Consider the following 24,228-nt stretch of genomic DNA (forward strand, 5'->3'; position numbering starts at 1 on the left):
CGCCCGACCCGCCCTCGCTCCCTCCGTGCTCACCTCCAGATCCACGCCTGGTAATATGGATTTTCTAATTTGGACGCTGCCTGTTGCTGCCCATGTAGCCTGACGTTGAGAGCGCAATTCGTCAATAAACAGGTACTTCTCCAGAACGCCGCGAGACCACCGCCTCCACGACCGAGCGCAGTGACCGACGACCGACGCCTACAGCGTCAGGATGGTGACCGCCGAGGCCGCGATGGCGGTCGTGAGGGCCGCGCGCCCCGTCTTCATTTCCGCCCACGACGGCATCGTGTTCGCTGCAAACGCCGCGTTCCTCGCCGACGGATACTCCCTCTGCGCCGCCGGTCCTGCCGCGCTCATGGATCGCCTGCCCGCAGGTGCGTTCCGCCTTACGCCCTTAGCCCTAGGGGTTATGTTATGTACGTATATATGTGTTTTTTAGTGTGAGCGTACTGTAGTCTGCAAGTTAGGATTTGACAGACCCCATGTTTAGGGCTCCTGTTGCATATCTATGATGATTCTCCGGTTGAGTTCCCGAGCAGATTGATGTAGATCTATTTCAGGCATGGTCGATTTGGGGAATGTGTCCCTGAGTCAAACAGTTTAACGGCTCCATGTTTAGGGCTCCTGTTGCATATCTGATGATGATTCTCGGGTTGAGTACCCAAGTGGATAGATGTAGATCGATGGTTCGGCTATATTTAGGTGTAAATGGTGCAATGTCAGTAGCAGCTTCTTCTATTTCAGGCGTGGTTGATTTGGGAAATGTGTCCCTGAGTCAAAACACTTTAAGTGCTTAATTGTCAACTTAATTCAGAGAATCAGTCCCTTCCCTAGATTTATGATCTATTGTTTGATCTTCTCCGGTAGTTAGTACTCCCTCACGTCCAAAAAAAAGTTGTAATCAAAGACACTTATTTTAGGACGGAGGGAGTAATACAGTATGCCATTTTAGAATTCTGAATCCTTTTTGAGCTGAAGTTTATGTTTATATATTCTGATCTAAAATTAGCAGTTCAATCCATGAAGTGGAGAGTGAAACTCCTATTTCGGAATTGGTAATTCAAATTTGCTGTGTGACTGAACTTAGTAGTGTACTGTATGTTACTATGCTAAATTTCGTAAGTTCTGTATTGAACCTCTGGCTTCAGACTTGGATCACTACGGAACTACAAAAGTACTACTACTTGATCGTTGCAATGTTATGTTCTATATATACTAACATCTCTATTACTGTAGTTAATACACCGGTTTTGAATTTACCACCTCACCTTCTGTTTTCCCACCTAAAGATATAGCATGGCAATCATAGTATTAAATAGCGCGTTACCTCGGTGCTATAGCGTTTGCAGGGGCCTCGTGCCAAAATGCATCACATACAATTTGGCTTCATTTAGCGCGCTATAACGTCGATTTAGCGCCAAACATAGAATCACATAGCCTGCTATTTAAAGCTATGATCTCAATATCCACCATTGAATTTACAACCTTTGATCTCCACCCTACATAAATCAAAATAACCACCGAATCGTATGGCCAAAGACCACTGGATTAATTCACTCAGCCTTCCTGATATTCATGCCGCACATTACTTGTCAAGTGAAGACATAAAAACAAATGGCATCACGAGCCTTGCCAACATCAAGAAACAGCCAGCAAATTCTAGTCACCTCATCATGTGGGAGTCTCTTTAATTATTCGACGGTTTACTTGCTGCCTTGCTCCGTGCTTGCTAAACATGGCAGAATTTTTTCAAACATAGTAGATCAGTATGTTGTAGTGCTTGGCCGGCAGAACTTACCAAAAGCTAATATCAAGTAATTTGAACCTTAAACGAACTTGGTTACACATGCATGTAACTGAACAACTCAATTTGAACTACAGATTGTGAATCAATTAAAACATAAACCTTCAAAAAAGTACATTTCCTTATGCTTGCACATGCTTGCCATTGTATTCACAAATTCAACCACTTCCTTCTGTTCGAAATTATTAATTGAAACAATGATTAAGCGATTGGTTTTAAGTTTATATACCAAGGTACATTTCAATGTTGAAGTCTTCTTTGATTGGATTGAAATATCTTTGAAGGAATTTTTGCAGCACTTCTGTTACACATTTATTTTCATTTGATTTTTGGCGAGGGTTTTTTCCTAGCAACTGGCAGGAACGCCACCTTTCTATTGAACAAGAGTTTAAAGCTCTTACAAATTCCTTTTGTGTATTGTATGTGTATTCACTCTCTCAAATTGTTGTGAAATAACATCATTGCAAATTCATGTTCCTCGGATTCTCGTGAAATTAACAAAGGCATGGTCACTTTATTATATAATTTCTACTTTTGTCTTTGTGCATTCGAGAATCCATCATTGCAAAAACTATGTTTTTTTGGACTTAAGAGAGAACGTTCATATTACTCATGTGTTTTGTATTGTAAAGGCCGTGATTTACCTACTACTTTATTGTTTATGTGATTGCGTACTTTAGCTTCCAATTGAATCAATACTTATTTGCAAGGATCTACTACTAACATAAACCTAATTACTGAAAAGTAGATAAAAGTAAAAAACAATAATCTTCTCTGCTTTATTGAGATGGGTCAGCCAAGAAGCCGGTAGATCTATTCAAATACATGACCAATAAGTCAATAAATCTATTCAAACTCTACGATATCCAAATTAACTAGACCCTTTCCTAACAAAGTTTCTTAATCAACTAGCACTCTAATTAAGGGACAAAACTCCACATATGATGAGTTAGCCACATAACATTATCTCCCTTCCTCGAAAAACAGCATATCTGCAAGTTGTAGGTTGTCAATTACCTCCTAGGGGCCATGGGTGCTATCAGTTGTGGAGCTATCTTTGTCGTAGTCATCTGCCTCGATGAAGAAGAATCGCATCCACCGGTGATCCCGAACATAGATCTGTCACAGTTGAGGCAAAGGCCTTGACTATGACATTCTGCAAACTCAGCTGGAGTCAGGCGCCGAACCTGTTGTGGGTGGGTTGGTTCTGTAGTGTTCAATGGAAGAACATGTGCTAGTAGTGGTGTTGGAGAAGAAGGTTATGTAACTGCATTGACCGCAGGAAGATCGGAGGGGTACAAGGCCCCGTAGGCCCAAAAGGCTGGTGTGGTGATGTTGTTGGAGGGAAATGTTGCTGCTCATAGGCCTTGTTAAAGGATATGGCAGTGTGGAGGTCAGATGGCCGCTGAAGCTTAACGTTAATACGAAGACCATGTACCAAAACCGTAAATGGGGTGATGTTAATGGATCATTGTTGTGGCACTTGACCACTAGCAACCTGCTGATGTAGTCTGCAAGAACGGCAGATGCGCCAACTCACTCAAGGAATTTGCACGAAGTGATGGCCCAACTAAGCGTGGTAGGCCTCCTTGAACGGCTCCCATGTTGGCATGCCAAAGTCTAGCTCAAGCTGTAAGTAGCACAACTGAACCCCATTGGTGAGGTGGCAGGCTATAGTCCAAACATTGTCGGCCTCATTATGTGCGCTACCCACGAAAAAACTACTTGCACATATTGAGCCAACCAAGGGGATCGACTGAGCCATCATATGTTGGGAAGTCGAGCTTGTGGAAGCGGGGCAATGGCAGAACTTGATCCTGAGTCGAGGTGATAGTCAGTGGCGGTGGCACGAGTAATTTTTAGGTGTGGCAGAGTTTGTGAAGGAGAAACATGTATAAATACAACTGTGTAAGAGCGAGATCACTAGAATACTAGATATATACTACTTGTGCAAAAAATACGACTACAATCTAAAAATAAGTACCGGCACTCAAAATATCTCACTAGATATTTTAGTGAGTTGCTGTCGCCAGTCGATGACCCACACACAGCGGGTCGCCGCCTCGCCGATTGACGGCCGTTGGTCGCCACCTCCTTCTGGGTCCTACCGCTGCTGTTACGCATGATCATGTTTTCAGTATGAGTACAAGAGTAGTTTTAGTCGCAAGTTCGGACATATCGCTAATACTATGGTAGACTCGCGTACATGCATTGACAAGGCCCAACAAAAGGTAGCTTTAGACATAAATATTGACTAGTGCAATATGTACGTACGTATATGTACAGCAAGCAGCAGCGTTTAGGTATTGACCGTGTCAAACATAACCAAATAGTTGCGCTCACCACCGGTGATGGTTAGGCAAGGTCAGAAGGGAGGTGATGGGCGGGGTGGTTCAGTAGATGGGTTTGGAGGGGGTCACGGCCATAACGGCATATGAAATAGGTTGGCAGGCGGAGGCGTGAAGGTGGCTGTGATTTGTAGCTGCTGCTTCTACTACATACATAACCCACCATAATTACTGAGAAGTACATAAAAGTAAACGGCACTATTCTTCTCAGCTTTATTTAGAGGGTCCGGCCCTTTTCTAAAGTATAGAAAAGACTTGACCAACAATCCCGTACATCTATTCAAATTCTAATACAGTCTGTAAACTGACTTGACTCTTTGCTAACAAATTTGCTTAATTAACTAGGACACTAATTAAGGGATAAGACACCATGTTTGATGGACTGACCCTCATAACATTATTGACTTACCAATGAAACATGATTTTATTTGGTAAAAATAAGAAGTGGGGCAGTTTAGTTGGTTTTCAAGGAATCGGTGGGAAAAATTAAATAAAATTGAGGTGGCATGGGGACAGAGCTTACGTAGGGAGGTGAGGGGAATTGGACGAAAAGACAACGTAAGGCAGACCTTACCATTTTTTAGAAGAGATAAAATTGGAATTATTTTCAGGGTCAAACTTATCTTAATAGGCGAGGAATTGAAATCCGAATTTTAAAACATAGCTTTACGCTAAATAGTTGTGACCAATAGTGAGGGACGGAACATCCGGTCATTAAATGAATGGAACCGGTGGCTTTCTTTTCCTGCTTGCATTGTGGAACTAATGTACTCGTCATTCTAACTGGAATATAATAAATTGTAAATATCTAATGGGAGTTTCAAATCTGTCTAGTTGGTTCACTCGATGGGAATTAATTAAGTTATATTTTGGTGTGAGATGAAAGAGGAAAGTGACTCTGCAGAGTCCTGAATTGCATTGTAATTGCCAGCCTTTAATTATATATTTAATGTTTTTATTTTTCTTGATTCTAGACGAGGTGGAGGTGGGATTTGAGGGTTGGAACAGTATGTACAACTGCTATGCCTTTTTGTACTCCAAGGAGGAGGAGGGCAAGAAGAAGTGCATCTTAATGGAATGTCTACGGATTGCTGACTTCCTTGCTATTAATGCGCGAGATCTTGAGGCACGACACAAGAAACCCTGCAATGTCCACATAAAGTATGTTCCAGTCTTGTTATTATTGTTGTATATCATTCTTAGATTCCATGTGCTTTTCTTATTATTGTTACTAGAACACATGTCACTTGCTTCACACGGAAATATGTTTTGTGATCTAAGACATGTACATTATGTGGTAATCTTCACTCCAAAAATATTTCAGTCGGTAGTGATGATCTTTTCACCTTCCCACTATTTGGTTACTAACAAGTGGGGCTAAATTAGAAATTTGTTGATGGTCGGTTTACTCTATCACCATCGTTGCCACCTCGGCTGACTAAAATATTTGGTAACATAATAACATGAATTGTAAGCCATGCATGGTTTTCACTTTCAGTGAGATTTCACTGAATTTCATTAATTTCAGTAGAAACTGAAATATTATGTTTCGGTCAAAATATTTCAGCAAATTCAGTAGTACACAGGAAATCAAATATTTTTTGAAAATTTTAAATATTTAATTAAATTCAAATGAATATTTCGGCCTTTTGGCTGAAATGCAAACTGAAATAACTGAATTTCAGTGATTTCAGTTGGTGCTGAAATTTTGTTGAAACTGAAATTGAAACCCATGAAGCCATGCTATTTGAACTCAAGACCTGCTTCTTTTTTATGTGTGGAGACATTTTATATATGTAAAGACTACTTCAATTAATGGTTGAGCTACTGTGATGGTTTTTTGTGCTTTGTTGTATGCACATTCTTTTTGTCAAGTCCCTTCACTTGTATTAACAAGCTTTATAGAAATGATGTCGCTATAAGCGGAACAGTATAAATGGTATAACTAGTGACGATGAGCTAGACTTATAGAGACTGTTTATGAATTCGGCCAACCTGTTAGTGTGCTTGCTCTATTCTACTATGTGATGACTTGGGTTGCTACAACTATCTTAGTATAGAAATGTATTCTGTTTGATTGAGTATGATTTTCTGCACAAGATATGGTTATCGATATCCAGTGTGATACAAGGGGCAATAAGTGATATTAAATCTATTTCTAATTTATTTCTTAAGAAAGACCTAGTGCAGCCAAGAGGACAATTTTGTCATGTTTAGTTTATCATTATGTAAAATATTTTGAGTACTTGCTCTGTTGACTGGCCTTATGTTGAATAGTCTGGATATTCCAGTTTATAGTTTCGAGTTTTTGACCCTGGTTCTGTGTATATAGTGTGAAGGATTTCTTCTCTGAAGAACAGACCAGGAAGTATAAAGATTTGTACAAGAATTTTCCGGACTTCATTAATATCCTGAACTTAAGCTTATTGGCTGAATTGAATGGTAAGGATGCTGCTGCCGCCCAGAATCCTAATGTTGAGAGCAGTTCGTCAATAAACAGGTATTTCTATGCTGGGTTTTAAGGCATGTCCCATCTCCATCTTTGACACTAAAAATCAGACTAAGTTTCTGTTTATCTCATCGCAAACAAATAATCTAGTATATTACCCTCTGTAATTACTTCCATGTTGCACTTTTACTTGGTACAAATGAATTAATATCATTATTTGGGGAATTTGGGCTTTTATGGTAATATTCTGATGATTTTACTCCTTTGCCTAAAGTTTAACTTCCAAAGCTTTTCTGTTGTAGCTGACTCCATTTTTCAATAATTCTAACACGTGGCACTTCTCCTTGCAGTTCTGGAAATGTTCCGTGCGAAAACCCAAGTACAAGGATAACTGAACCAGCCGGGTAAGAATACCACCATTTGTATTTCCCCTTCTTCTTTTGTGTGGCACTCCTTTTATTCACCTTTTTGGTACGTTCTTGGAACTTCTTCCAGTTCTGAATATGTTCTGTGGGAAAACCGGAGTATAAGGATGATTGAACCTGCCGGGTACGAATACAACCATTTCTATTTCCCTTTCTTCTTCTGTGTGGCACTTCTTTATTCACCTTTTTTGTACTTTGTTGTCACTTCTACTTCCAATTCTGAAAATGTTCTGTGGGAAACCCCAAGTACAAGGTACAACCATTTGTATGTCCCATTCTTCTGTTGTGTGGCACTCCTTTATTCACCGTTTTGTACTTTGTTGTTATTTTATTGAGTCCTGTTCAATCTGATTTGAAATCTCTAAGGCTTAGCCACTAGTGAGTCTTTTCTAGTTTTCTTCTACTTCATTCATGCCTACACCGCCTTCAATGACAAGCTGAATGTCTTGGAACATGCCTTCGGTCCTGATATCAACTGGCCTCGTTCACTTTTCATGGGCATGCATGTCCTGACGCATATTCTATTGCCATCTAATTTGGTACGCATATATATAAGAACATCATTTTGCTCTATACTTATACTCTGTCCTGTCCTTTTGCTACATCACGCATATGATTATTTATTTATTTGAAATTTGGTACATGTGCCTGAATTGACACTTTATAGTACTCTGAATTTCCTAAGAATTTTCTTTACAAGTGCACAAACTAGTGAAGGGGCCTGTTCATGTCAACTTAATTCCGGTTCTACCAAAATTTGCACTCACTAGCACTCTTTGTAGGATAAATAGGCTACCAGTGAATTGGTTATAGGATATTGATAACGGGGCTAATATTTCTGTTTATGTATTGTTGTACAGGCTGATTTATCCTCCAGTAGCTCCAGTTGGTCATGATGACACCTTCCCTGTTCCTGATGTTGGCTTCTACCCTCACAGGTCTGTCTCCAACCATAATATACATGTAAAAGCATCGACAGATCAGTTCTTCCGCACATAATTAACCATGTGTCTTATTTTTTGCAGTGGTGGGACAGGTGGTAGTATGCACGTTGGTAATATGTTAACTGAGTATCTGTGGAATCTCTTTACATTTGCTCCTCTGTACTGTCTAACATGGAACCTATTTGATTACTACAGGTCCAAATGATCCACGTTTCTTTCCTACAAATCCTTCTACTCCTTTTGGTGACCTTGGGTATGTTCATTTTACCTTTACTAAATATACCATTGCAGTATTTGTTCTATCATAAACGGAATCAAATATTAATAGGAGTGTTCCGCCCGGTGGTCGCTACGAGCCAATTGGCCCGCCTGATGTTCCAGGTTTTGAACCATCTCGCTTTGTGAGGTAAGTTAGCTTTTCTTAACATTTTCTATGTACCCACTTTATGCTTGGAAACCGGTAAGGCTCAAGATGACCTGTTATTGTACCTGATACTACCGCTTTAGAAAGGTTTGTTGTCTCAAGTAAGAAAAAAACCGTTCTTATAGTTCATTTTTTTCACACTGATTCCTAACTCACATCCAATGCAACATCATGACCGTTCTTATATATATTCTTGTGTCATGGAAGTCATTGAACACAGTCCACTAACATATAATCAAAACAACTATGCTTATTCCTAGTTGCATCCTCCTCCTAGTTGCATCCTCCTGGGGTTTAGGGGTGGTTACTGGCTGAAACTCTGATGAAGAGCTGTATGCCAACCTCCTAGTTTTCTGTTGACGCAGGCATTCGAGGCATTCAAGTCCTTCAGGTGGAAGCACTCACCCAGACCTTGAGTTCTTCCAGCAAGGCCCAGACTTCTTCTGAGACTCGGCTTCATGCCCACCTGCACCCTGTGCTGAATGACTCTGCTTTGTTTCTGTTGTGCTCGATCGTGAACGCTTTGCAGCACCAATCTGCTATGCATCACAAATTGTGTTTTAAAAAGACTCTGCTTGTGCTTGAGAACATGAATGTAAACTACCGTATCGCTGTATTCCCCTTCCAAACCATGCTTTGTCATATTCGACTATACAATCGTATGTGGAGCTGTCTTCATACCCCTCTGTGGTTCTTATATTATAGATAAACTATTGCTGCAATGTCAGTCTTGTCGCCGCCTAGTAGCCTCAAAATTTGATCCTAGTTTCTCCATATGCAGTGTCACCACAAAGATTTCTGCAATGTCTTTGTTGCCACTCGCCCTCACTCTCGTACCATCATTATTGCTGGCGCACCAAGACTCCTGCTTGGTAGCAGCGCCGACCGCCCATCTCAGCACCCCTGGTCCCTCTTCGCAGCAGCACCACCGTCCAACCACTGCTTGCAGCATCGCCTCACCATGGTTGTAGGAAGCCCGCTGCGGTTTACAACACCGATGGTTGCGCCCCCCCCCCCCCCCCCCCACTCAGTGTTGTTGTAGCACCAAGGGTCATCGCTTGCAGCCCTGGTGATTGCCATTCGTAGCCCGGCCCGGTCGTCGTTCCTACACCAGGTGCTTGCAATCGCTCATAGCAGTCTTCAGCTTCCTCGCAGAAAAAACATCGGTGAGCTTCGAGCGGCACCGGCTGCCCTCTATAGTGGTGCAATTTCTACTCATAACAGCTAGGTGAGGTGCTTGAAGCAGCGATGATTGGGGGTGCGCCAGTGGCAGCAAGCTTGTCGTGGTGTGGTGCGGATGGGGAAGAAGATGACGGATAGGGAGAGGTGAACTTGTTATAAATAGGCTAGTGAGTAGAGTGTTATTATGTGGTAATAAAATAATTCATTTTCTTTTGTCGAAAGGTCACAGGTATTCGCGGCTATACTCATGATTTGGGGATTTTGTGAAACAAGGTGGGCGTGGAGAATCTAGGAACAGGATTCACAAGAGAAATATCAACTAGGTTTGGGCCCTCTATCTTAGAGGTTATATCCTACTCGTGCTGAGTGTTCTAATGGTGTTCTAACCAGGCCTCGTATGTGTTGACACTAGATTTGGGCATAGTCAAAAACTTGATTAAGATGGCCACAAATAGGGAAGTTCTCAATACGAGAAAGTGTCATATCGTCAAAATGAGAAAGTTTCATGATTGGGTCATCACCATCCGATCTCATCTAAAGAGCCGAAACTATGTTTGAAATACTAAAAATTTGTATTCAGAGTACTGTTCGGCTGATTACGCCTTCAAGACAACCTCATATGAGAAAATGTTCTCTTCTTCTCAGTCAGTGTGACCCATTGGTTGGGCAGAAACTTCAACAGACTGCATTTTCCTGTGAATAAGAATAGACGTGAGGTAAACGGGGTAGGGTTACAAATGCACACAGCAAAGATTTTCAAGAGAAATTATTTTTCGAAGATGTAGACCTAGACTTTCACTACTAGGGAAAATCTTATACACGGTCTTACCAGCAGCGCGGTTTAAAATAAGGCGCTATTGCTACTTAGCAGTAGCGCGTATCAACGAAACGCGCTACTGATACACACGTAGTAGTAGTGCGTCAGCAGTAAACAACGCTACTAGTATAATTGCCACGACCTTGCCGCCAAACTAGTTATAGCAGTAGCGTCTGTTTAATTAACGCGCTACTGCTATTGGGCTTAGCAGTAGCGCTTTGCCGTAAAGAGCGCTACTGCTAAAGCCATCCTATCTTCTCCACCCGGCCCGGCCGCCCCTCATTCTCCCCTCTCCACTCCACTCACTCTCCCCCGCAACCCGCGTCCGGTGCAGCCGCATTGCCGCCAGCTGCTGCCGCCGTCGACCCCTCCCTCCCTAGCTCCCTCCTCCATCCCCTCCCTCCTCCATCCCCCTTCCATCCCGCCGTCGTCGCCCCCCTTCCCCCCCCCCCCTTGCCATCACCCGCCACCGAGGTAGCTCCTCCTAACTCCCTCCCCTTCCTTTCCCGCCTCCTCCCTCCTTCCTCCCCCTCCCTCCCTCCCTCCTTCCTACCCCTCCTCCCTCCCTCCCTCCCTTGTCTCTGTTCTTGTAGAATGTAGGTAATTTAAATGTAGATTTTAGAATGTAGACATTGTAGAATGTAGGTTTTTTAATAGAATAAATTTTTAAACTATTTTAGGTGTTTTGAATAAAATAGAAGAAAATTTAGGGTAGAACTAGGGTACTAGAATTTTTAGCAAGTGTTTAATAGAAATAGTTTATTTAGTAAGTGGTTAATATAACTAGTTTATTTATTGTAAGTGCTTAATATAACTAGTTTATTTATAGTAAGTGCTTAATAGAACTAGTTTATTTAGTAAGTAGTTAATAAAACTAGTTTATTTAGTAAGTGCTTAATAGAACTAGTTTAGAGAGAGACCTATATTGGCAAATTTAGTTATGTTAGGATTATATATAAGATATTTTGAAATGTCTATCTAGTGTTGCTCAAACAGGATATGTGCTTGCCCAACTGGCCATGTTTTGCAGGGAACACATATATTGGGAATTTGGGCTTTTCTGGTTATATTCTGATGATTTTCCTCCTTCGCATAAAATTTAACTTCCAAAGCTTTTCCTGTTGTAGCCGACTCCATTTGCTAGTAATTCTCTTAACACGTGGCACTTCTCCTTGCAGTTCTGGAAATGTTATGTGGGGAAAGCCGACTACAAGGACTACTGAACAAATCAGGTATGATACAACCATTTGTATTTTCCCTTCTACTTTTGTGTGGCACTCCTTTATTCGCCTTTTTTGTACTTTATTGTAACTTGCTCCAGTTCTGAATATGTTCTGTGGGAAAACCCGAGCGCAAGGACTGCCGGGTATGAATACAAGCTTTTGTATATTTCCCTTCTTTTGTGTGGCACACCGTTATTCACCATTTTGTACTTTGATGTTATTTTTATTTGGTCCTGTCCAATATGATTAGAACTCGCTAAGGCTTAGGGCAACTCCAACTCGGATCACCAAAACAAACAACTCCAAATGTCCGGGACACCAGATGTTGCATTGATTTTCTGATTTTTTTAATACATATCAAAAGGCCATAACTAAAACATCTAAAACACCCAAAAAAATTACTACTCATCAGAGTCTACCTGGTCATCGTCACCGGTGGAGGTGGGGTCGACGATCCCCATGCCGGACGGACTGGCCTTGTCGTTGTTGTGTGCTGGTGCGAATGAGGCGGAGCTACCAACGTTCGCCTTGCTTCCATAATCAACATGCTGGTCCGACGCATTGTTAGTCATCACCTCTAGTATGTCAATGAGGCAGTTGTGCTCCATCTCATTGTAGAGGAGCTGCCAGCGCTCGCGGCAGATGATGCGGCACTATGCATGGAATCGATCATTGCTCCTACTCGTCGACAATACTCGAGTCCGCCGCGACCATGGCCATGCCGACATCTTTGGACGTCCTCTCCGTCGAGAGTTGGTCCTCCACTAGCCGGTGCTCCTCGAGGTGTACTTGGTTGTACTTGCTGCTCCTCCTGAAGAAGATGAAACACAGAGACCGGCAGCTCCTCTAGTGGTGCAGCGCTTCCTCCTCCTTCGCCTCCGCCAGCACCCGGTCATAGTGTTGCCTCAGTTATACAATGCGGAACCTGGACACCAGCTGTCCTCCTATGATGCAGGCTCTTGCTCCACAGTGACGCTAACTCCATGATGATCTCTGCCATGGCCATGGGTGGCCCTCCTTCATCTCCTTGGAATGCACCGGAGAGCTCTATGGTTGGCCCACATAAATGCAAGCATGAATTCAGGCCTCCGCATCACAGACCTCCAACGTGATTTGCGCGAGGCACGCCGGGGTGAAGTTGATGTACCACATGGCAAAGGAACGGGCCATGACCACAGCGGATGGAGGCTTGGATGGTGGGAGAAGGGCGCAGAGAGGTCTAGTTTTGGGGCCATGGCTAACCATCGTAAATAGTCGGGGCGGGCGGAGCGGCCGGTTGAATGTGGAGCGCCCGATTAGGATTCTCATTCGCCACACTGTTGTGAATGTCGGAAGGTGAATGGCTGGTCAGCCAACATGAATGTCGATACATAGCCGTCCCGTTTAGTTATGTCCCCTCTGACTGGCATGAATGCGGTGCGGAGAGTGATCAGACGCAGCGGGAGACGGGGTTTTAGGTGGGTCTGGGGTGTCTGGTTCCGATGGGGCAGACATCTGGTCTCCCCCAAGCCTCCCCTTAGTTTGGTTCCGGTTGTTGTGGGATTTTGGACGTTTGGGCCGGGCTGGACAAATTTTGTTACCACCGTTCGATGGCAAAAAATGTCTGGACTGTTCGTTCCCCAGATTTATTGGGGATTTTGGAGTTTCTCTTATCCACTTGTGAGTATTTTCTAGTTTTCTCTGACTTCATTCTTGCATACACTGCTTCAATCACAAGCTGAGTACCTTCGGTCCTGAAAGCAACTAGCCTTCTTCAGTCTTCATGAGCATGTGTGTCCTTACATATTCTATTGCCATCTAATTTTAGTGCAACTCCGAAATTTTGGTACTACAACTTATTGACATTGTTACTTTTTACTGTTTTGATCAATGCAAATTCTCTTGATGTATGTTGGAAGTAAACAAAAAGAATATCAATGGAGTCACTGCGATGTTACTTTCAATATAACATATGTTACTGATAGCATTCACAAATATATATTGTGTCTTTACACTACTCATTTTATGAATCACGCTGAAGATAATATTATGGAAGGTAATGTCTATGGAATATACAACTGCAGTTCAAAGAAAGTTTCCATAAAATAATACATTCTCCCAAAAATTTGGTACAGATGACAATGAACTCATGTCCATATGCACCCGTTCCTGAGTTTATAGATTCAGACATTTTCAAGATTCTCAAAAAAAGTTATGGCATTAGAACTCTCTCTCTCTCTCTCTCTCTCTCTCTCTCTCTCTCTCCTTTGAAATTTGGTACATGTGCCTGTATTAAAACTTCATAGTACTATGAATTTCCTGATAATTTTCTTTACAAGTAGTGCACAAACTAGTGAAGGGGTTCATGTCAACTTAATTATGTTCGGTTTTACCAAAATTTGCACTCTAGCACTGTTGTAGGATAAATAGGCTACCAGTGAATTGGTTATAGGATATTGATAACGGGGCTAATATTTCTAGTTATGTATTGTGTTACAGCCTGATTTATCCTCCTGTAGTTCTGTTTGGTCATGATGACACCTTCCCTGCTCCTGGTGCAGGCTTGTACCCTCACAGGTCTCTCTACACATCAGTTCTTTCAAACATAACTAACATATGGGTCTTATTGTTTGCAGTGGTGAGACAGGTGGTAGTATGCACGTTGGTAATATGTTGTCAACTGAATATCTCTGGAATCTCTTCACATTTGTTCCGTTGTACTGCCTAACTAACAATCTATTTGATTACTACAGGCCCAAATGATCCATGCTTCTTTCCTTCAACTCCTTCTACTCCTTTTGGTGACCCTGGGTATGTTCAGTTTTCCTTTACTATATATTCCATTGCAGTATTTGTTTTGTCATAAACGGAGAATCAAATACTTCACAATAGGAGTGTTCCACCTGGTGGTCGCTATGATCCAATTGGCCCGCCCGATGTCCCAGGATTTGAACCATCGCGCTTTGTTTTTTCGATAATTATTACTAACATTTTCTATAGACCCACTTTATGCTTGGCAACCGGTAAGGCTGGAGATGGCCTGTTATTGTAGTTGACACCAATTGAAAGGTTTGTTGTCTCAAGTAAGAAACAAACGGTGCTTATGGTTCTTTTTTTTCGCGCTGATAGCTAACTCGCATCCACATCCAATGCATCATTCAGCATAATACATATTTCTATATACTGTTGCATCATGGAAGTCATTGAACACAGTTTACTAACATATAATTGAAACCAATATACCTATTTCTACTTGCACCCGACCGGGGTTTAGGGGTGGGGTGCTCACTAGCTGAAACTCCGATGAACAGCTGATGCCAACCACCTGGTTTTCTGTTGACGCAGGCGTTCAAGGCATTCAGGTGGAAGCACTCACCTAGACCTCGAGTTCTTCCAACAAGATCCAGACTTCTTCTGAGACTCGGCTTCATGCCCGCCTGCATCCTGCGCTGAATGCTGCTTTGTTTCTGCTGTGCTCGATCGTGAACGCTTTGCAGCACCAACCTTCTATGTATCGCAAATTGTGTTTGAAATAGATTCTGCGTGCGCTTGAGAACATGAATGTAAACTCCTGTATTCACCTTCGAAACCGTGCTTTGTCATACTCGACTATACAATAATATGTAGAGCTGTCTTCGTAACCCTCTGTGCTTCTTATCTTAGCTAAGCTATTGCTGGAATGTCTGCCTCATTGCTGCTCAGTAGGCTTAATATTTGTTTCCAGTTTCTCCATATGCAGTATCACCCAGACCTCGAGTTCTTCCAACAAGACCCAGATTTCTGCTCTGTCTTGTTGCCGCTTTCCCTCGCCCTTGCAGCATCATTTTTTTTGGAACAAAGGCTCAAGAAGAGTCCGACTTTGAATTAACAAAGCCATCAACTGGCCAGAAGTACAAGACTGCAACTTACAACAAGAAAGGGGAAAGCGGAAAGAAAAAGATACAATGTGCTCAGCAGAACAACTCGAAGGAAAAGAGCACACACCACTCTTGCCATCGAACGACGCAAAGCCAAGAACTAGCTAACCTACGGAGACGCCAGGAGGAGGGCACCACCATTCATGATTTGTGTCGCTGGCTGCCACCAAAGGGATCAAACAGGGCAAACATGATCTGACTCCGCCGTCGCAAAGGGCCCCTACCCTACCACCCGGGTTCGACGGAGTGATTCACCCTAGAATCCAAATCAGAGTGCCCCGGCTGCCAAAGGAGATGCACAAGGGACAGACCCACATGAAACAGAGAACCGACCACCAAAACACCATCGTCGGCAGCAGCAAGGCAAAACACCGAACGAGAGTTATCGGACGCAGACGCTGAAACCTCAGAGAAGGCCAAAAGGATGCGACACCATGCCCCTGGTAATGGATAGGAATCGCCACGCCGAAGGCCTACCGCGGGAATGGAGGCAGGGACCCCAATTCCCTCGAACGAACGGCTGGAACCCTCCGCGCCTGGACCAGAGAAGGATGCCATTGATGAAATCAGGCCACCACATGCCTCCCTCGAACCACACCCAACTCCACCACCACTAGAGTCATCCCCGGACGACACCCTCAAGAAGGAACACGCCACTAGAATGCCGTTGTCGCAAGGAAAAGGGGACCTGAGGCTTTCACCTGAGCTCTTGGACGGGATGGGAGGAGGAGGAGTCCCACTGAAGCCTCCAACAAGGTAAACAACGCAAAAAGGCACCGCCTTCGGTGTGGCCGCCGCGCCGGCCAGGGGTTTCCCCTGCATCCGCCCCCAAGCACCAGATCCGCGCACCCAACGCCGAGATCCAGCGACCATAGCCGCCAGAGGCCGAGATCAACGCGAATCGGAGTAGATCTAGGTTGAAGACACCACTTCTCCAGGGCGCAAACGACTGGCGAGGAGTCGCTGCCGCAGCCGACACCCGCCGCCTCCGCGCCGCCCTCACGGCCAGGGAGGCGGCCCGCCTGCACCCGCCGACGCCACCTGTTGCATAGGCCACGTCGCGCGCCGCCGCCCCGGAAGCCGAGGCCCTCCACACAGGGTGAAGCCGCCGAGATCCCCGTCGCCACCTTCATCAGAGCCGCGCGGGCTCGCTGGGGTGCTCCTCTGGCGGTGGCGGAGGGGGGGAGGGGGAGGGGAGGGGGTAAAGTTTGGCGGCTAGGGTTGGCCCCCGAGTCGCCTCGGAGGAGACAACGCAGGGGGGGGATGATCGGAATCAAGGGCCTTCCCCTTGCAGCATCATCATTGCCGGAGCACCGACAGTACTGCTTCATAGCAGCATAGACCGTCCATCAGAACCCCTGGTCTCTCTTCGCTGCAGCACCACCATCCTACTACTGATCGCAGCATCGCCTCGCCATGGTTGTAGAATGCCTGCTGCGGCTCACAACACTGATGGTTGCCATCCCAGCCCCCTGCTCCGTTTGACATGGCTTGCAGCACTGCTAAGTGTCGTCATAGCACCATGGGCCATTGCTCACAGTCCCGGTGATCGCCGTCCGTAGCACCGCTCGGTCGTCATTGCTACACCAGGTTCTTGCAATCACTGGTGGCGGCTTCGGCTTCCTCATAGCAAAAACACTGGCAATCTTCGAGCGCCGCCGGCTGCCCTCTATAGCGGTGCCATCTCTACTCTCTCTGTGAGGATGGGGTAGAAGACAGCGGAGAGATTTGGGGATTTTGTGGAACAAAGGTGCACGTGGAGAATCTGGAAGGTAATACCCAAAATATATTAGGTTTGGGTCCTCTATCTTATAGGTAATCGAATAAGTGTTTTTACAGGAGCCGGGAGGTACCAGTGGACTCTATCCAATAAGCTGATGCCACCTTGTCTTGTACTCCCTCCGTTCGGAATTACTTGTCGCAGAAATGGATGTATCTAGACGTATTTTAGTTCTAGATACATCCATATCTGAGACAAGTAATTTCGAACGGAGGGAGTATCTAACTCCTACAGGATGTATTTGATTCATTCGCTGCTTTTGCGGTGATGGTATTTCTCTGCCAAGGCCCCATCAACTTTATGATATGGGACCTACAAAATTCCCATCTCACAGACACTATCACATGCCCTATCTCATCCCACTGTCTCTTGAACAAGGAAGTGACTTTAACTATTTACTATTTCTAAAAATAGTAGTAGTTATAGCTCTCTATTCTCTCAGAACAATGGCTTTAACTAATCACAACACCATTTTGAATTATTTGAACAATTTTAATTGGTTAAAAAGATTTCAAATATTTCATTAAAAGTTGAGGCCAGGTCCTTTAAAGAGCATATTTCAATTTTTTCAAATACATAATTTCACTAATTTTGTTCATTTTGAAAGACTAAATTCACTTGTATGAATAAACTGATTTCAGTAATTTAAGAAACCGATTTCATTTCTTCTGGGAAATAGATTTCAGTATTTACCAAAACACATTTGTATTTCAGAAACTCAGTTTGTTATATCAAATACTCCCTCCATTTTTATATACAAGGTCACTATGGAATATACGTTTTGCATCTATACAAGGCCACCAACAGTAATCGAGGCAAATTTAATGATATTTTCTCGTACTAGCAACCCTGTTTAATAGTTGCATGCATGTAGTCATAATGACAGTCAGCTACTTCCTCCACTCAGTTTTCTTCCATGCATGTGGGGTATTAGTGATCCCAGTAAACGAAAAGAAAAATTGACTTGCAAAGCAGGTATTAAATTTTACATTGGTACCTGTAATTTAAGTTTGTGGCCTTGTATATAAAATGGAGGGAGTAACTGATTCCAACTCTTTCAAGTAATAGATTTGTATTTCAGAAACTCATTTCATCATATCAAATAACTGATTCCAACTCTTTCAAGTATTAGATTTGTATTTCAGAAACTCATTTCATCATATCAAATAACTGGTTCCAACTCTTTCAAGAAATAGATTTGTATTTCAGAAACTCATTTCACTCGCTTGAAACAACTAATTTCAATTCTTTCAAAAAACACAATTCAATCAATACAAAAACTAATTTCACTTATTAGAATAGGTTTAAGTTCTATAAAAGAATACCCTATTTCAGTTATTTCAAAAACAAATTTCAATAAAACTTGAGGTCAGGTCCGTTAAAGAACAAGTTTCAATTATTTCAAATACATAATTTCACTAATTTCGTTCTTTTTGAAATACTAATTTCACTTATATGAATAAACTGATTTCAGTAATTTAGAAACCGATTTCATTTCTTCCAGGAAATAGATTTCAGTTTTTACCAAAACACATTAGACTAATACAGAGAAAATGATTTCAATTGTTTCAAAAAATAATTTCATCTTATCAAATAACTGATTTCAACTCTTTGAAGTAATAGAATTTTCTTTTTCAGAAACTAATTTCACTCACTTGAAACAACTAATTTCAATTCTTTGAAAAACTGAACTCAACTCTTTCAGACCATATATTGGTTACTGCAAAAACAAATTTCAGTTGTTCCAAAACACATATTTGACTTGTTTCAAAATACTAATTTTACTCAATTATCGAAACTGATTTGAACTCTTTTTAATAACATATTTGAATTCTATTTCAGCTATTTCACTAATTTCAGCGATCACAAAAAAATCAATATCATATATTTGCACATTAATTTTGACAATTCCAGAAAGAAATTTAGCTTAATTTCAGAATATCAATTATATCCATTGATTTCACTGGATTTCAAAGTGCACAAGTCGTGTTTCACAATTTCACAATTGACTTATTTTGTAATTGGTCTCAAAGTCTGATGTATTTCACACAAATTTCACATTAAATACATCTATTGAATTCTCATTTCACCTCAAGTAAACAATAACCAATCATCTCAGTCACAAACATAACAAGATCTGAAATTAAATCCACGGCAAGGAGCAGGGGAGGCCAACCATCTGGGGAAAAAGGAAGGGAAGTTCAACTCATGAACAATAAAACCGAAATCATGAGGAACACAGAGAGAGATGAAATGGGAAGTGGGTTTCATAGTTCACTAGTCGTTCCCGTTGTTGAGAGACAGGGTGCGGCAAGTGGTTCGTCGCGGTGCACTCGGGTCCGAGAGAGAGAGAGACAGAGAGAGAGAGAGAGAGAGAGAGAGACGGGAAGGGATCTGGTGGCGGCCATGCTTGGAAGTCACCGGATCCGGCGACGACCGTGTGCAGGGACGCGTCGTGTAGGCCGTGCTGCAAGATCCACTCACGGCGAGCACGGCGGCCAGGCAGCAAGACAAAGGAGGACGGGGAACTGGCGCTGGCGCGTAGGTACTGCCGTCGGCAGAGTTGGATCCGACGCTGGCCGGCGTTGGAGAAGACGCACAGCCAGCCGCCCATTCTGGATCAAGAGGCGAAGCACTATTGGATTGAGCGAATCTGAACAACGAGGTCGTGGGTAGGTACTCCCTCCGTTCCAAAATAGATGACTCAACTTTGTTTACAAAGTTGAGTAATCTATTTTGGAACGGAGGGAGTAGATATTTACTCAGGCGTGGGGTCCATTGGCTGTATTTAGGACCGTATATTGCTTTTGTATAGGAGATAAGGAGAAATATTAGCTGCCAGGGGCACGAATCGTGAAGCAGCTATGGAGGGCGGTTGTTTGACCGGTAGCTCCCGCCTCCGGTAAAAAGGACTTTGCGTATAGGTAATACCCTACTCGTACTGAGTGTTCTAATCAAGCCTCATATGATAATTTACATGTACCCTGGAAGGCCTCCAGTTAGATCATCATGGAATAAGAGGTGACAACAACGTGAAAAATCCTCGATAAATATTTTTTTAGAGGTTTCAGGAGTATGGAAAGGCTGGGGGCCAAGAGGCGGCAGAGGGGTGCCCTAGGGCCTCCACGCGCCTCGCCTCGTGACCAGCTCCCGAGCCGCATGGGCCCACCACATGGATCCTCTGGGGCTCCTCTCTGCCCCCTTTGGCACCCTTGGCTTCGTTCTGATCAAAACCTATGTGAAATATATTTTTGTATCCAAAATGGTGTTTTTTCTAAAGTCCAAAAATATGCAGAAAATACCAATTGGTTGTGGGTATTGGATTTATAGGTTAGTAAAATACTCCCTCCGTCCGGAAATACTTGTCGGAGAAATGGATATATCTAGACGTATTTTAGTTATAGATACATTCTCTTTTATTCATTTTTCTGACAAGTATTTGCGGACGAAGGGAGTAGTTGGTATGAAATCGTGTCAAAACTATGCAATTATGATATAAAAGTAGCACAAATATAGCAAAAACTATAGATACATCTGAGTCTCTGAGACTCGCCATGGGCCTATACCATGGGATACCATTGTAACTAGACCCCGGGTCTTTTAGGGTCTCATTGTGATAGCCAACTCTTTGGAAGAAGTGTAGCATGTACCGCATAGTTCGCTTGCAAATAGACCCTGTTGGACTCAAAGAATGCTTGAGGAGGTCATATATGAACTAATCATGGTAAAGTCTTGACGACCCATGAATTTTTCTTTTAAGAATTGGCAGATCATCTGCCTATATATTGAGCAGGAGTAAAACAAATATAAAGGTCCTTATAGGACGAAGGGAAATAAAAGACTAACCTAATCAGGTTCAGGATCAGGAGAATTTTGGGTGTCGCTAGTACAATGGAAGGAGAGCAAAGGCTGGAGGATGTCTTGCTTGTTCAGCATAACTAGCTTATCTTCATGATGAACTTGCTTCTCAAACACCCATCGACTCCGTTCTTTCCAAATGTTCCATCGCGTGTAGATGGCAGTCTTAATCGCCTTGGTGTTTCCCTCCCGGGGCAACGCCCTCGGCAATTTTGGTGCCGTTCTGGGCTGATTTTCGGTGACGTATTCATCCGTCAATAGGCATGTGCATATTCGGCGACGAGTCTCAGTGTCACAGTAAATGTTGGTGGGTCCTTTTTTGAAAATTCATTAGAAAAATAATAGGTAATTGTTTTTCAGCTAACTCATTTAGCGGGATCTCTTTTCATAATAGCGTGAAATTGGAATTGGTATCATCCGGTTCCCTCATAACAAAGGGAATTGGGAACGTTGGCTTAGGGCCATCCTCTCATACCATGCCCCGGCAAGTCGACAGGCTGCCACAGTGAGGTGCACGCGGCTGCGCGCCCCTTTTGAATGGAGAAGTCACACGCGACTGAGGCAGTGTGAAACAGGGGCGATTTCAGATGAGATCTTTTTACTGAAAGACATAGTAGCAAATTTCAGGTGTGCTGTATTTACTTTTGATCTTGTACAAACATTGGATTGTGGATGGATTACTCATGGAATGAAGCTGACGCCACCATACATGGCTGGTGTGAATCGGTGTATGAAATTCACGCTTGCTCAACAATGAGGCAGAAGATATGTTGCGCCCATGCAAAGATTGACGTAACGGGATCCGCCAAGCTATTGATATTGTCAGATGTCATGTAAATATCACTGATATGCTCGGGACCTATACTAGGTGGATCTATCATGGGGAATCAGTGCAAGCTGTGGTGCTGCCAATGATGATGGTTGTGAATCTGACGACTCTGATAATTTTAAGCTGTACAATCAATTTGTGTATGATGTGCTCGGAGCTCTCGTGGACGACATGAGCAGAACATCTGGAAATAAAGAAGATGCATCTGGTGGGTTGGACATTTTTAAAAAGCTCAACGAAGAAGCGATGAATCCCCTTGACGAGCGATGCTGCACTACGACACGGATGATGTTCATTATCAGGGTCCTTCATATCGAAACATATACCCGTATGACCAACAGGATATTCAATATGGTTTTTCAGCTATTGAGTCTTGATTTGCCTAAGGTGGAATTTCCAAAATCTTATGCTGATGTTAAGAGAATTATTTCTGATCTTGGTCCTCATTATCAGACAATTCATGTACGCAAGTATGACTACATTTTGTATTGGGGAGACCATTCCAATAGTACTCACTGTCCCCACTGTGGTACATCAAGGTGGAGACACGTCGATGGGAAGAAAAAGTTTCCTCACAAGATCCTTCAATACTTTCAAATAATCCCATGGTCACAAATAATTTTTTTTCTTCGAGGGAAATATCAGAGCACACCCGGCGGCACGAGGAAAAGAGGGTTGAAGAGGATAATGTAATGAAGCACCCCGCTAATAGCAAGCAATGGAAGGCCTTCGACGGAATACATGAACACTTTTGCTGCAGATCCTCGTATCTTCAGGTTAGGATTTGCAATTGATGGATTCGATCCCTTTGGACACATGAGCAGTGCATACAATATGTGGCATGTTTTTTCTCATACATACAACTTCCCACCTTGGATGTGCATGGACCAATCCAATTTCATGATGGCATTGCTGATTCCTGGAAAATACTCACCAGGAAAGGATTTTCATGTAATTATGCAGCACTAATAGCAGATATGCGGAAGCAAAGAAGTTGATCAGTACTTACAACGTGCTATGGATAATTTCAAACTGGGGAAGTACCATGGTAGTGCAAGTAGAAAGAGAAAGCGCATGGAGAATAATCCCGCATGCCACCTGAGGGCGAGCTTACATGATTTGCCATACCAGAAGGATCTTTTGTTACCGCACAACCTGGATGTTATGCACATTGAGAAGAACATATGTGAGAGTATCATTGGTACACTCCTTGAACTTCATGGTAAGAACAAGGATACCATCGGGAAAAGATCGGATTTACAACATCTAGGGATGTGGGACAAGCATTGGTTGCAAAATAATAAGAATAAGGAGGGTTCTTACAAGAAGTATCCTACATCATGGACGCTTAGTAAGGAAGACAAAATAAAGTTGTGCCAGTTTCTGGCTAATGTCAAATTCCCATTTGGTCACGCTGCAAACCTGACAACATACGTGGTTGTTGAGACTAGTAAATTACACGATATTGAGACATGTGATTACCACATACTTCTGCAAACTATCTTACCAGCCAGTCTTAGAGGCATTGTCCCCAAGCAGACGTATGAGGCTATTACCGAACTAGGCAGATTTTTTAAGGAATTGTGTGGCAAGACATTAAGAATCGACATCTTGGAGCAATTGAGACTTGATATTCCTCAAATTCTTTGCAGGCTTGAGAAGTTCTTCCCACCTTCTTCCTTCGATGCAATGGTGCACCTAGCTGTACATCTTCCGGACGAGTCACTACTAAGGGGGCCTGTCCAATATGGTTGGATGTTTCTAATTGAGAGAAGGCTTGGGTACCTCAAGTCAACAATACGTGGCAAAGCAAGGCCCGAAGGTTCAATTACGGAGGCCTATATCGACGATGAGTGCTTGACTTATTGCTCTAGATATTTCAAAGATGACATAGAAACCACATTTAACAGGGAGATAGGAACATGCGTAAGAATGATAGGAAAGATAAGAACCAGGAATCTAGGAGAGGAAGCCTAGGAAGATGGTGGTGTTGTTGGCATTGAGGTGGCCCATAAGAAAGAATGCTTGGAGGAATGGGGCAAAATGCATAGATATGTACTTGACAATTGTCTAGAAGTACAACATTACATGGAGTAAGTTTCAATCATCCAACTAACTTATATAACAACGTTGTGAAGTATATTTTTACTAATTTCTTGACTATTTTACTTCTTTACTCGGTTTATGTCTGTGTAAGCCCAGAACCCATATTTTTACACACAGCTTAGGAGAAGAGTACAAGGCAATGC

General features: G+C 42.9%; 1 protein-coding gene across 1 annotated transcript; it reads left to right on the plus strand.

Annotated features, from left to right (window-relative positions):
* Window positions 1–211: 211 nt before the first annotated feature.
* LOC125516451 (probable proteasome inhibitor) lies at window positions 212–8,841 on the plus strand. The gene is made up of 10 exons (XM_048681889.1): window positions 212–374; window positions 5,127–5,313; window positions 6,485–6,652; window positions 6,952–7,005; window positions 7,097–7,150; window positions 7,887–7,964; window positions 8,052–8,080; window positions 8,166–8,223; window positions 8,299–8,376; window positions 8,760–8,841. Exons 1-10 carry the CDS (start codon window positions 212–214, stop codon window positions 8,839–8,841), a joined length of 951 nt encoding a protein of 316 aa, XP_048537846.1.
* The last annotated feature ends 15,387 nt before the right edge of the window (window positions 8,842–24,228 follow it).

Source organism: Triticum urartu, chromosome 6, assembly GCF_003073215.2.
Source record: "Triticum urartu cultivar G1812 chromosome 6, Tu2.1, whole genome shotgun sequence".
Classification (NCBI taxonomy): Eukaryota; Viridiplantae; Streptophyta; class Magnoliopsida; order Poales; family Poaceae; genus Triticum; species Triticum urartu.

Bases quoted from the DNA above. Each gene is read 5' to 3' on its own strand.
- LOC125516451 (XM_048681889.1), top strand. From the start codon at position 212: ATGGTGACCGCCGAGGCCGCGATGGCGGTCGTGAGGGCCGCGCGCCCC. The intron at 7,965-8,051 runs GTCTGTCTCCAA...TATTTTTTGCAG, and splicing joins GTTGGCTTCTACCCTCACAG to TGGTGGGACAGGTGGTAGTA. The intron at 8,224-8,298 runs GTATGTTCATTT...AAATATTAATAG, and splicing joins ACTCCTTTTGGTGACCTTGG to GAGTGTTCCGCCCGGTGGTC.